General features: G+C 54.6%; 1 protein-coding gene across 5 annotated transcripts in view; it reads left to right on the forward strand.

The window, feature by feature from the left end:
• The window catches only part of SYNPO (synaptopodin), a 60,112-nt gene extending 48,642 nt beyond the window's left edge, over positions 1-11,470 (forward strand). For 3 of the 5 annotated variants that reach the window (XM_060415921.1, XM_027970410.3, XM_027970412.3), the window contains 2 exons: positions 1,199-3,549; positions 8,771-11,470. In XM_060415921.1, coding sequence (XP_060271904.1) covers positions 1,199-3,549; positions 8,771-9,394 — 2,975 coding nt within the window. In that variant the 3' untranslated portion in view covers positions 9,395-11,470. Of the gene's footprint in view, positions 1-1,198; positions 5,539-8,770 lie in introns of those variants that run through there. The other 2 variants (XM_027970413.3, XM_060415922.1) reach the window with 1 other exon arrangement.
• The last annotated feature ends 980 nt before the right edge of the window (positions 11,471-12,450 follow it).

A 12,450-nucleotide genomic window follows, 5' to 3' on the forward strand; every position in this document is an offset into this window, starting at 1 on the left:
ACAAGTCTCTGGACCTCATTTTCCATTTCTGTAAAATAGCGGTTTCTACGGTTCTTGTGAGGATAAGATGAGGTAATGTGCTGTTCTAGTATAGTCACTGCTGAAATTAGCTCAATTTATTACTTTTATAACATTAAAGTGTGAGAATTTTTAAATGATTGTTTAAATGAAAATGGGAAGAAAATTTTCAAGGACTTAAAAGAAACCATTAACGGTTGCTACCTGATTTGTGATGTGGAGCACTTGGAGGTAGAGGAAATTTTTTCTCACCATATACTTTTTAATGTTTTTAAGTTTTTTTAGTCCATGTAAATGCATCACCTATTTATAAAGGGAAAGCATTAGTATTAACAGATGACTATACTCTGAAAGTATAAAGGGCCCTAAGAGATGCAGAGAAGATGTCCTGCCAGTTCATTCATGCAGATAGTAATGCTTACTGAGTGCTCACTTTTTGCCAGGCACTATTCTAGGGGCCAGGGTTAAGGGATGAACAAGTCAAGAAAGGTCATTTCCCCCTTAGAGCTTACGTTCTAGGCAGGGAGATGGATAATAGACAAGGAAACTTATAAAGAAGATAATACTGAATTGTGTTGATTGCTATGAAGAAAACAAAGAGATGGGTTAGGAAAGGGTAAGGCTGATTATAGATGAAGACCTCCGCCCCCCCCCCCCCCAAGAGGTGAGTCCTGAGTGATAAGAAGGAACACGGAATGCCCCCTGGGAAAAGATCATTCCAAGTAGAGGGACCTGCAAGTGAAAAGGCCCTGGGCAGGAACAAACCTGTCATTTTCAAGGACCAGAACATCAACCTGGGCAGAGCCCAGCATGAGAGAAGGGTGGCATAAGATGCGTCCAGGATGTAGTAGGGCCGCGACTGCTGGGGTGAGGCGTTCTTGCTGAGTCTGGGAAAGTGCCTTGTCAACAACCTTCAGGGGGAACCCAAGCAAGGGGTTGGTGAATACTGAAAGGGTAATCCAGGAAGGTTTTATGCAGGTGGTGGCATTTGAGTTGGGCCATGGTGGTTGGGTCAGGGATCTTTATGAGGAAAGGAGGTTCTAGGAAATGGTGAGTAAAGATCAAATTCCAGAGGAAAAGGTCACCTGTAGTTGGGGAGCACCGGTGACCATCTGTCTGTCTGTGTACCGCTGTGGCTCCGCAATCCCATGGGCTAACTGGCCCCCTGTCTCTCCCGCAGCGCTGGGCCGGAGTACTAGCCTCACCGAGAAGGATCTAAACGAGGCCAAGGCAAGGAGCCAGCAGATCGCAGCCCAGCTGACCACCCCTCCCAGCTCCAACTCCCGCGGAGTCCAGCTCTTCAACAGACGCCGGCAGAGGGTGAACGAGTTCACCTTGGAGAGCCACGGCCAGAGGGGGCTGAAGTCTAGCCAGGAGCCCCTCAGAGTGCCCCCCGCCAGCCCCACAGGCCATGCCCCGGGGCTGCTCCGCCTGAGTCCCACCTCGCTCCCTGAGCCAGGTCCTCCAAGAAACCCTGCCTGCCAGAGCGCTGACACAGGGGTCCCCAGTCACAGCATGGAGGGCTGCTCGGAGGAAGCCGGCCTGCTCCGGCACCTGGAGAAGATGGCCAGCGAGGAGGAGGAGGTACCACTGGTGGTTTATCTAAAGGAGAATGCAGCCCTGCTGACGGCCAACGGGCTCCACCTGTCCCAGAACAGAGAAGCCCAGCAGAGTCCCCCAACCCCACCTCCAGAGGAGGTCCACAGCCCGGCTGCAGATGCCAACCAAAACCTTCCCTCAGCCGGCACCACGCTTGTCACGCCAGCTTCTAACGGCAACCACAACCTGCCAGCCACAGATGTCAATCAGAACCTATCGGCAGCCATCACCCCACAGAGCCTGCCTCTCTCCAGCGTCCAACAGAATTCTTCCGAGGTGCAGCTTCCTCCAAATGATGCGGTGCCGGATTTCAAACCCAGCACCCCGTGTGCTGGCGCGCAACCCCAGGAACCAGCCATGGAGGTGAGATCCAGCACGCTCCTAATTGATAAGGTATCAGCTCCACCTACCGCTACCAGCACCTTCTCTAGAGAAGTTACTCCCATCTCCAGCTCCAGGCCCCTGGGCCCAGATTTCATGTCCAGCTCCCTGCTCATTGATGTCCAGCTTGGAGCCCCAGTGGTGTCCACAGAGCAAGAGATGTCTGGGCGGACAACCACCACCACGCCCACCAAACTGTACAGCGAGGTCCACCTCACACTGGCCAAGCCTCCATCCGTGGTCAATAGGACGGCCAGGCCCTTTGGGATCCAGGCGCCAGGCAGCACCGGTCAGATGGAGCGAAGCCCCATGGTAGAGAGACGACATCGTGGGGAGAAGGCCCCTGTCCCCCAGCCCCCCAGTGTGGCAGACAGGAGCCCCCGGCCACAGAGACACGTAATGTCCCACAGCCCCATGCTGGAGAGGAGGCCCGTGGCACAGCGAAGCCCCGCCTTGGAGAGACGACCCCTGGGAAACTTCACCCCACCACCGACCTATGCTGAGACCTTGTCCACAGCCCCCCTGACTTCCGGGGTTAGGTCTCCCCCATCTTATTCTGCCCTGTACCCCAGCTCTGACCCCAAGCCTTCTCATCTAAAGGGCCAGGCAGTCCCTGCCAGCAAGACGGGCATTTTGGAGGAATCGATGGCCCGCAGGGGCAGCCGCAAATCCATGTTCACCTTCGTGGAGAAGCCCAAGGTGACCCCGAATCCAGATCTGCTGGACCTGGTACAGACGGCTGATGAGAAACGCAGGCAGAGGGACCAGGGGGAGGCGGGCCTGGAGGAGGAGCCCTTCGCCCTTGGGGCCGAGGCCTCCAACTTCCAGCAGGAGCCCGCACCCCGGGACAGGGCCAGCCCCGCCGACGCTGAGGAGACCGTCCCCGAGTGGGCCTCCTGCCTCAAGTCACCGCGCATCCAGGCCAAGCCGAAGCCCAAACCCAACCAGAACCTCTCGGAGGCCTCGGGGAAGGGGGCTGAGCTCTACGCCCGCCGCCAGTCCCGGATGGAGAAGTACGTCATCGAGTCCTCGGGCCACACTGAGCTAGCCCGCTGCCCGTCACCCACCATGTCCCTGCCTTCTTCCTGGAAGTACTCCACCAATGCGCCTGGCGGCACCTTCCGAGTGGCCTCCCGGAGCCCGGCTCGGACCCCGCCTGCCTCGCTCTTCCATGGATACCTGCCTGAGAATGGGGTCCTGCGTCCAGAGCCCACCAAGCAGCCGCCCTACCAACTGCGGCCCTCCCTTTTCGTCCTCTCACCCATCAAAGAACCTGCCAAGGCCTCACCTAGAGCCGCCTCGCCCGCCAAGCCCAGCTCCCTGGACCTGGTGCCCAGCCTGCCCAAGGCGGCTCTCCCACCGTCACCTGCCCTGCCTCGGCCCTCCCGCTCCTACACCACCACTGGCCAGGACGGCCTCCAGCCCACCACAGTGAGCCCCACCTACAGCAGTGATATCTCGCCTGTGTCACCCTCCAGGGCATGGTCTCCCCGAGCCAAGCAAGCCCCCAGGCCCTCCTTCTCCACCCGGAATGTGGGGATCGAGGCTCAGGTGTGGAAGCCATCCTTCTGCTTCAAGTAATGGACCCCACAGGGATCCCACTGCCTGTCCGAGCCCCTGTCCGGGGACCGGACGGAGAGCAGGAAGTGGCACAGGGCTGAGTCAGGAGTACGGGGACTCAGGGCTGACGCTGCCACCAGCTAGGTTTGTGCCGTTTGGGCAAGTCACCTCCCCTCTCCGAGCTATCACTGCCCCTTCCCTCCCACAAGGTGGCTGGACTCCACGTCTGAGAGATCTGAAGTCTGCTACCAGTGGGGAGAAGGGTCACAGAGAGAGGACCACTTGGCCGGCCCTAGTGAGACTGAGGGCTTCTTCACCTGGCCTTTGTGAGCTGTAGGGCTGCCAGCGTCTTGCTGAGGAAAGGCCTAGAGGGGCCCTAACAGGGGCTTCTGCAGCACACAGAGCTTGCCCTTGTGGTGGGACTGTCCAGCCCAGGGCCTGCCGCCCCAGGGGGCTGTCCTCACCGTGGGCCTGGCTCCGGCCTCTTTCTGCCTGTTGCTGGATTCTCACCTACACGGGTCTGTCTCTTCCACCTCTGCCTTCCGGACACTGTTTGCTCTCCGCTGCTTCAGAGACCTCTGCCTCGGCCTCCACACTATCTCCTCTCCCAGATTCTGCTGGATGAGGACTCAGCCCACCACTGCTGGCTGACGCTTTTCTTCCTGCCCCTCTGCTCAGCTGCCTTCACACCCTTTTCAAACATCTGGCTCTGCTTTCTAGACAGCTTATGCAGTTCATCCCAGACCTCAGTCCTGGTTCCACCTGGCTTGCCCTCACTGTTCTGGGGTGTGGGAGGTCCCCGGGGATCCCCGAGAGAGAGCCCAGGAGAAGACTTTGCAGAGGTGGGTGTGCAGCTGGGAGACAGGTTCCTAGAAATAGATCCATTGGCTGTTTTGGTTTCACCCTCAGCCCAGATCTGCATGGCTGAAAGAAACCATCTACTTGCCACAGAAAGGGGCCCCAAGGAGAGAGGCATCTCAGCCCCCCATTTGCTGTGTGACTTTGGTTAAATCACTTTCCCTTCCTGGGCCTCAGCTTTCTCATAAACATGATGACAGTCTGTGAGGAATGAGAGGACAGGACAGGCTGGTAATTTGGAAGAAAGGTCCTGTAAGTGACAAGAGAGTCCCCTGGGAAGAGAGGGGAAGGAAATTAGCACAAAGGTGTCCTAGGACAGATGGGAAGTAGATGTCTGTAAGGGCGTCCGAGGAGGGTGTGACTGGAGAGGCCAGGAAATCAGAAGTTTAGGCTCAGGTTCAGGATTGCCTGGAGACAGACCGTGGGAGCACAGCAAGGACTGGGGCAGGAGCACGGCAGCCCGGGGAGGGGACAGAGGAGACCTTGAAGTCTGGAGGAAAAGGCTGGGACTTAGGAGATCTGGATTCTAAAATATGGCCTCCATGTGTATCTTTGGGTCTCGGTTTCCCCCTTCATACTGTGAAGGTTTTGAGTCAGGTAGCCTGAGATCCTTCCCATCTCTGACACCTTTGATGTGCTGCAGCCCCCAAAACCACATTCTGTGGGGGCGAGAGAATATAGACGCAAGAGGCAGAATTCAGATGGAAGCCTCCCAAGACCGGGGGCTGAGCACCACCCACCCTCTCTTTCCTAGCCCTATTTCTGGGCTCCCCAGCGGATCAAGGGGTGGTGGAGGCAGTGCCTGTGCTGGGCTGAGCCTGCAGTTTTCGTGAGCTCTCGGCTCGTCTCCATGGGAACCAGGGGTGCCTTCCCAGTGAGTTCATTCTGCCCGGAACGTGGGGGCATGCGTGGGGGAGTCAGGAGTGAGCTCAGCTCCTTCATGCCAAGCCCCTCCCAGGACAGAGTGAAGGCCATGCTCCGGACCCCTGCTCCCTTCGACCCCCAAGGGCCAGCAAAGGAAGAGCCCACCCTCCATCCTGCAGTTCCTTCGGCCAGGCTGTCTGAGCTCTGCCCTCAACTTTGTTTCCTCTCCTGTTCTCAATACACTCTGCCTCAAATCTGTCTCGCTTCTTCTTTTCTTCCACGCTCACTGGCTGGTGTCTGGGCCCCTACCCTCCTCCCCGATTCTGGCCTGGGAAGTGGGGTGGGACTGTCCAGGTACTGTGTGTGAGCCTGTGGTGAGAGTCCGCGTGCTGCCTGCGTCTGCTGAGTGTCTGGATCTGCTGTGGGTACAGATGTGTGCTGGCGTGGAAGTAAGGGCTGCCTTCTCTCTTCCCTGGGTCAGCACTCAGGGAACCAGAATCCCTTGGAAGACACGTTCTGTTTTCTCCTTCCTTTGGAGTTTGGCCAAAAAGTCTGTAGATGGGAATAACCCATGCCCCTTATGGTCCAGATTTATTTGAATTCTTTATAAGTGCCTTTAGCCACAGCATATACACTTTTTTCCCCCTTAGTTTCCCTCAGCATCCCACTCTCCCATTATCTAAATCTGGGAGCTTCCCAGTCATCACTGCATACAGTAAGTTTCTTCCCCTCATGGAGCCGAACAAACTGCCATCGGGAGTCAGAAAAAATGGGTTCCAGCCTCAGATCTGCACCTGACTCCTTGTGTGACCCCCAGGCTCCAGGCTCCCCTTCCACACAAGGAGAGGATTACAGAAGCTGTGGGCTAGCTGGCTGTCTTTGGTCTCTGATAGTCCTCTTTGCTCCACTCATGCCCACCTCACACACATGCCCTGCTTTGGGGCTGGTGCTGGGTTAAGTGGGTGCTCCTTTCTGAATTTTCACCCATGTGCATTTCCAGGAAGCTCTGAGGTATATGATGAATTGAGATCTTTTTCAGAAAGTGAATAATTCTGATTCCCTGCAGCATGTTTGTATTATGTACTCCCCCCATCCAGGGTGCACATGGGGGACACACACACACACACAGACACACACACACACACAGTACCCAGACAGGGCAGTTCTGATGAGGTCAGGCCTTGGCCCAATGCCAAAAGATGAGAAGTTGCTCGCCACTGCCCCCAACATTCCAACCTACACATTCTGAGAAGTAAGTTCTGTTACTCCTTCCACTTACTGGCCCTAGCCTTTCTCTTGAAGCCACCAAAGGCAAAGGCAGTCCTTAGAGATGTCAGACAGTTATCATAGCTCCTTCTGCCTCAGCCTGCTCTTCTCCTGGCTGAAAGCCCTGGTTCCTCTGCCTTAGTGCTTGTTGATAGGCTTGGATCATGAACTCTTGGCCCCACTTCCCACAGCCCAGCTGATTGAAAGATTCCTGAGATGGCTCACAGACAGCAGCTTGCTCCGTTTCTGGCTCATATATACACAACTGTGACCCTGGAGTAAAAGGGGTGGAGCCCATGCTGAGCTTTAACTTTCCTACTTGATGATTGGAGCCTTGGATGTCCCCAGGAGGTCCCTAACATTACCAATCCCATGAAAACTCTTTAGACTGTGATACATTCCTCTTTAGGTTAAAAGTCTCCATTTCTGAGTCTGGGCCCGTCTAGTAGCTGCTGCATTGTTTGGAGAAGACAAATAATTTATCACTTCTTTTTGATTGAGAGAAATGAGATTCTGACTAGATGAGAGGTTGACTGGTTAGGCTGTGAAAGTTTACTGATTGGATGAGAGAATGGAGCTTATGAGTGGTTCTAGATTTTGATTGGGCAGGAGACACTGAACAGACCAGCTAGTTCTGGACTCAGAGATGACTGCTGGTTAATTTGGATTGGATTGCAGACTGATTGGACTGACTTTTGCTGGAATCTGATTAGCTAAACAGATGGATGGTTTAGTACAGTAATCCTCAACCTTTTTGATACCAAGGACTGGTTTTATGGTTGACAATTTTTCCACCAGCTGGGAAGGGGTGGGAGTGGGATATGGCTTTGTGATGATTCAAGGGCAGTAGGGTTCATGCTCTTATGAGAATCTAATGCTTCTGCTGATCTGACAGGAGGCAGATCTCAGGGGGTAATGCAAGCAGTGGGGGGCAGGGGGTGACTGTAAATACAGATGAGGCTGGCTCGCTGGCTACTCATCTGCTGTGTGGCCTACTTCCTAACAGGCCACAGACCAGTACCAGTCCATGACTCGGAGGTAAGGGACCCCTAATTTAGCAGATACATGCTGGACATGGGTCCCCAAGATCTGTACTCTCAAACCAGTTCAAACTACTTAAGCCTGCCTGCAGCCTTTGAGCAGCAGTCAGTCACACACACATTTCCTGGTGGGGCAGAACATACCAGATAGCTATCTACACCTCTGAACTTCATTTTCATCGCTGTAAAATGGCTTGTGATAACACTGGCTACCTCACCAGGCTGTTGTGAGGATCTGATGAGAGAGGAAGGATGAGAACAAACTTTGTAGACTGGAAAGTCCCTAAGGAGGGAGGAAGCAAGGATGATTGTGCACAGCAGACCAGCGCTTTATAACTTCAAAGAGGGCCACCAACTTGGCCTCACCAAATCCACTCTCCCCTACCCCATGCTGGCAAGAGGTCCAGGGAACGGAGCAAAGACCCAACTTCCTTTTATGTTTTATTTGTCAGCAGGAACGCACATGATCAAGGATCCAAGGAGCTACTAGGAGGTGACCATGCCAACACAACAGGGGGATTGGGAGTGAGAAGGCCTTTCCCCAAGTCCAGTCTTAGTAATAATGATCAATACTTTTGGTTTTAACTTTTTTAATAGATAGTATATCCATATGGTTCAAAACCTTAAACTTATATAAAAAGTAATACATTAAAAGTCTTATTCCCACCCCTGTGGCTGTGTACCCTGCCCAGTTCACCCTACTTCCCAACAGAGTCCCACTCTGGTTAGTTTCATGTATATCCTTTCAGTGTGTCTTTATGGTAACTAACATCTGTTGCACACTTAACCTGTTCAAGCAAATCTTCTCATACTGTGATATTCTTTTACATAAGTTATCTCATTTACTGCTCACAACAACCCTCTTGGGTACAGGCTGACATTATACTCCCATTTCACAGAGGAGGAAACTGAAGCCCAGAGGCTTCCAGTTGCTTCTGTTGCTGGAGCAATTTGACGAAGTTCATTCATTAAACAAAGGGGTCTATCTCCAAAGCGAGCGATCTTAAACCACCCGGCTCTCTGTGACGCACAGGGGCAAGCAGCATGGGCTCTGTCAAGCATCTGAAAGATGAAAGTTGAGGCACCTGCATTTTACTGCAGGCACTACTAACTTCAGTCCAAAACCCCGGTATAGAGGAGGCCAGCACTAACACCTGCCCCCAACCTCTCTGCTCTCTCCCCAGGACCGCCGGGAGAGCCTGCCCACCTCCCCACCCTGGACGCCCGGTGCATCCCGGCCCCCCAGCAGTCTGGACGGCTGGGTGAGCCCGGGGCCCTGGGAGCCGGGCCGTGGGGGCAGCATGAGCAGTCCCCCGCCGCTGCCGCCGCCGCCGCCCATGTCCCCCTCGTGGAGCGAGCGCTCCGTATCCCCGCTGCGATCTGAGACGGAGGTGCGGCCCCCCAGCCGCCAGCTGCAGGCGCTTCTGGCTCGAAACATCATCAACGCGGCCCGGCGCAAGAGCGCCTCCCCGCGGCCATCGGGCGCCGAGAGCCTCCGACCCTTCTCCCCACCAAGGGCGCCGCCGCCGCCGCCGCCACGCATGCGCTCGCCGCAGCCTGCCCGTGCGGGTCCAGCCGCGGCCCCTGGGGCCACGTTCGCTCCCATCCCCCGGAGCCCGTTGCCTGCACCACCTAGGCCCTTCCCCTACCGCCGCTCGCCCACGGACTCCGATGTGTCCCTCGACTCCGAGGACTCCGGGGCTAAATCACCCGGCATCCTCGGCTACAACATCTGTCCCCGCGGGTGGAACGGCAGCCTGAGGCTCAAGCGTGGCAGCCTCCCCACCGAGGCCTCCTGCACCACCTAAGCCTTCCCCGCCCGCACCCCATCCCTGCCCTGGGAGGGCCGAGCGGGCAAAAGTGTCATCGGGCTTGGGAGATCCCAGCACCATGTCCCCAAGAGGTCTGGCTACTTTGACAGCCCCAGAGATCAGGGGTCAGCGGGCGAGAGCTCTGAGCTTGGGGGTGGGGTGATGATCCAAGTTTGGGTTCTAGCCCTTGCTCTGTCATTCGGTCATTGTGGAAAGACCTTTCCAATGCTCCTCAGCTTTCCCATCTGTTTAACAGAGCTTTGGCCAAGGCAATCTCAAATCTCTAAATTCCCCCTTCTATTAGTACACACAAGGCAGGGCATTGTATGTATGGCCCCTAAACTTGCTGCACTGCAGGATTCCATACTCCGCTCCCACCTTTCTGGCTCTGATCTCTAGAGCCTAGCAAATGAGGGGGTGTGTTCCGAGGATCCTATGCCTGAGTTGCCTGTCCAAGTCCTGGCTTGACCATCCGCCTCCCTGGCATCAAGTCCCAGGGAGCAGCTGTTTTCCATCTCTTCCCAGACAGGCTCTATTTTTACCACGATGACCTTTAGAGAGGGTCTCCCAGGCCAGCTCAAGGTGTCCGGCTGGCCTCTCTGGAGAGAAGCAGGAAGATTCCTCCTCTCAGATCCCTCTCATGTTTTCTCCATCCCAGTTCAGACTGCCTGGGACATCTGTAGCCAGAGAAGAGAGTTGTAAGGCAATATTTCCCCCAGGCCCAGGACTTGGGCCTCCAGGAATGCTATAGGTGTCTGCAACTCATCTGTCCCTTCTGGACCCTTTCATGGCAGACTCTGGGCTCAGAGCTGAGCTAGAGAGAAAACAGTTTGACCTGGAGCTATCTGTTATCCTCTGGCTTTACTTGATAGCCCTGAGTTTGAGGTTGCCCACTTGGAAAGAGGGAGGCAAAGAGTTGTTATGGGCAGTATGCAAGCCATGGCAAAGATGCATAAAGGAAATTCTAGTAGGGAATGAATTGGCCCAGACGGCCTCTGAGGGCTCTTCCAGTCCTGAAATGCTTTCCATAGTATTAGGAAGGAAGGGAGAGTGAGTAGTACTGGAGGACTGGCTGGGCAGATGAGTTTGGGTAGGTGATTTAGGGGTTAGACCAGAGTCTGCCTGTGCTTCTGGTTCCTTAGGAATTACCCCCACTCTTCAGTGTCAGGCTCAGCATCTGTATTGTACCCAGATGAGTAGGCACTGTTCTGCCTCATCTCTTTCCTATCACACTCTGGGCTAGCCAGTGTCTGGTGCCCAGTAACACTGGGGAGCCTGGCTGCAGGCCCTAGCCTGTCCCTTAAGCTGTAGTGACTCTGGTTGGGAAGCCCAGAAGGGACACAGGGAGGAATGTGCCTCAGTCCTATAGTTTCCAGAGCTGGCTGGTGGTGCCCTCTAGAGGTTTAAAATATCAGTTTCAGGATCCTAAGGGTGGGGGTGGGGGTTGGAACTGGCTGAGGATCAGAAGTATGTATGTAAGTGAAAGGATACCAGGATGTTGCTAAAGGTGAGGGACAGAGGGTGATTTTGGGGGTTAGGGGTAGACTTACCCCACCCCTCAGGTTGATATTAGACCTGGAACCCCTTAGTGAGGCTAGGGCAATCTGGGGTCAGGATGGGAGAGAGAATCAGGGTGAGGTGCTTTGGAATAAAGGACTGATCCCAGAGGATTCCTCAGGCCTAAAGATTGGGAACACAGGCTCTGGTGGTAGGAAGTTGAGAGGGTGCTCCAGCTTGTCAGTGATGAGTGATCACATTACTGAAGTCCCCTCCTGCTTCAGGGACCCTCGTAGCATGGGAGGCTGGAGCTAAGGGCCTTTTTCAGAGAAAAGACACCATCAGGTTACCTATGGTTAATGCAATGACACAGAAAAAGCCACTTCTACCTGCATTTCCCACAAAGAGTCAGCAGGAGGCAGCCTCGGGAAGCTGCGGTTCTGTCTGGCTGTTCTCTCCCTGTCACCGCCTGCTCCCCTAGTCCTCTTCTCTAATCCACTAGAAATTGCCTGGTCCTGCCTTTTACCTCCTGTAGAATTCAGCTCTGGCCCTCAATAAATGCTTCTTGCATTCTTCTGTCCCTTGTGTCATTTTCAGCTATGTCTAAAGCTCTTCTCTTTCCCCAACCACAGCCCATGGGCTGTGGGGTGGATGAGAATGTTTGATACCCAAGGGATGGGCGCTTGGAAAATAGCAACCCTGAGGAGAGACGGGGAACATAGATGACACTCTGGGCCACAGGTGAAGTCCCTGGGTTGAAGTTCTGGTCTTATCACCTACTAGCTGGGTGACCCTGGGTAAACCCACTCCTTCTCCAGGCCCCAGCATCCCAATCTGTATAATGAATGAATGGGGTGAGGGGATGTCTCAAGGTGGTATTGCCTGGGCCCTGACCACAAGACACTGTCACTGCATCAGGGCCCAGCACTCTAGGGCTGCTTCCTGATGACGGGCTTCAGGCAGGAGGAGGAGCTCCTACAAGAGGTAACATCAGAGTCCAGGCAACCCTAGAGAGCTCAGGACCCACACCATTAGCAGTGATCCTCTTCTGATGGGGGTGTCCTTTGCCCAGAGAAGGGGATCATGGCTCTACTCACAGGTGAGGCCAAGCCTGCCCTAGAACATCCCTCACCTTCCTCTAGCAGAGACAGAGCAAAGGACTCTGAGGGTCAGGAAGCTAAGTTCAGGTGATCCACAGCAGAGTCCAGGCTTCATAAGAGAGATGCCCTTGGACAATCTATCTGGCACACAGGTACAGGAGATCACTTCCCTGGACCCAGCACACCCCTGCCCGTCCCACCTTTCCCTGGCAGTGGTTAATGTACCTCTGACACAATCTTTATCTTCAGCAGATGCCTCTCCTGAGCACAGTGTCCCCCTGTCTACTGGTGATCCTGGTGCCCAGACACCTCAGACCAATTTCATTCCAAACCAATTTCATGCCAAAGTATCTGCCCCCCACCACCATTGTTTTCCTTGAACAACTCAAGCCAGAAATGGGAGTGGCTCTTTCCTCATCTCCTGCAGTCAGTCTCTCACCACAACCTGGTAATTCC

Source organism: Ovis aries, chromosome 5 (assembly GCF_016772045.2).
Source record: "Ovis aries strain OAR_USU_Benz2616 breed Rambouillet chromosome 5, ARS-UI_Ramb_v3.0, whole genome shotgun sequence".
Lineage (NCBI taxonomy): Eukaryota > Metazoa > Chordata > Mammalia > Artiodactyla > Bovidae > Ovis > Ovis aries.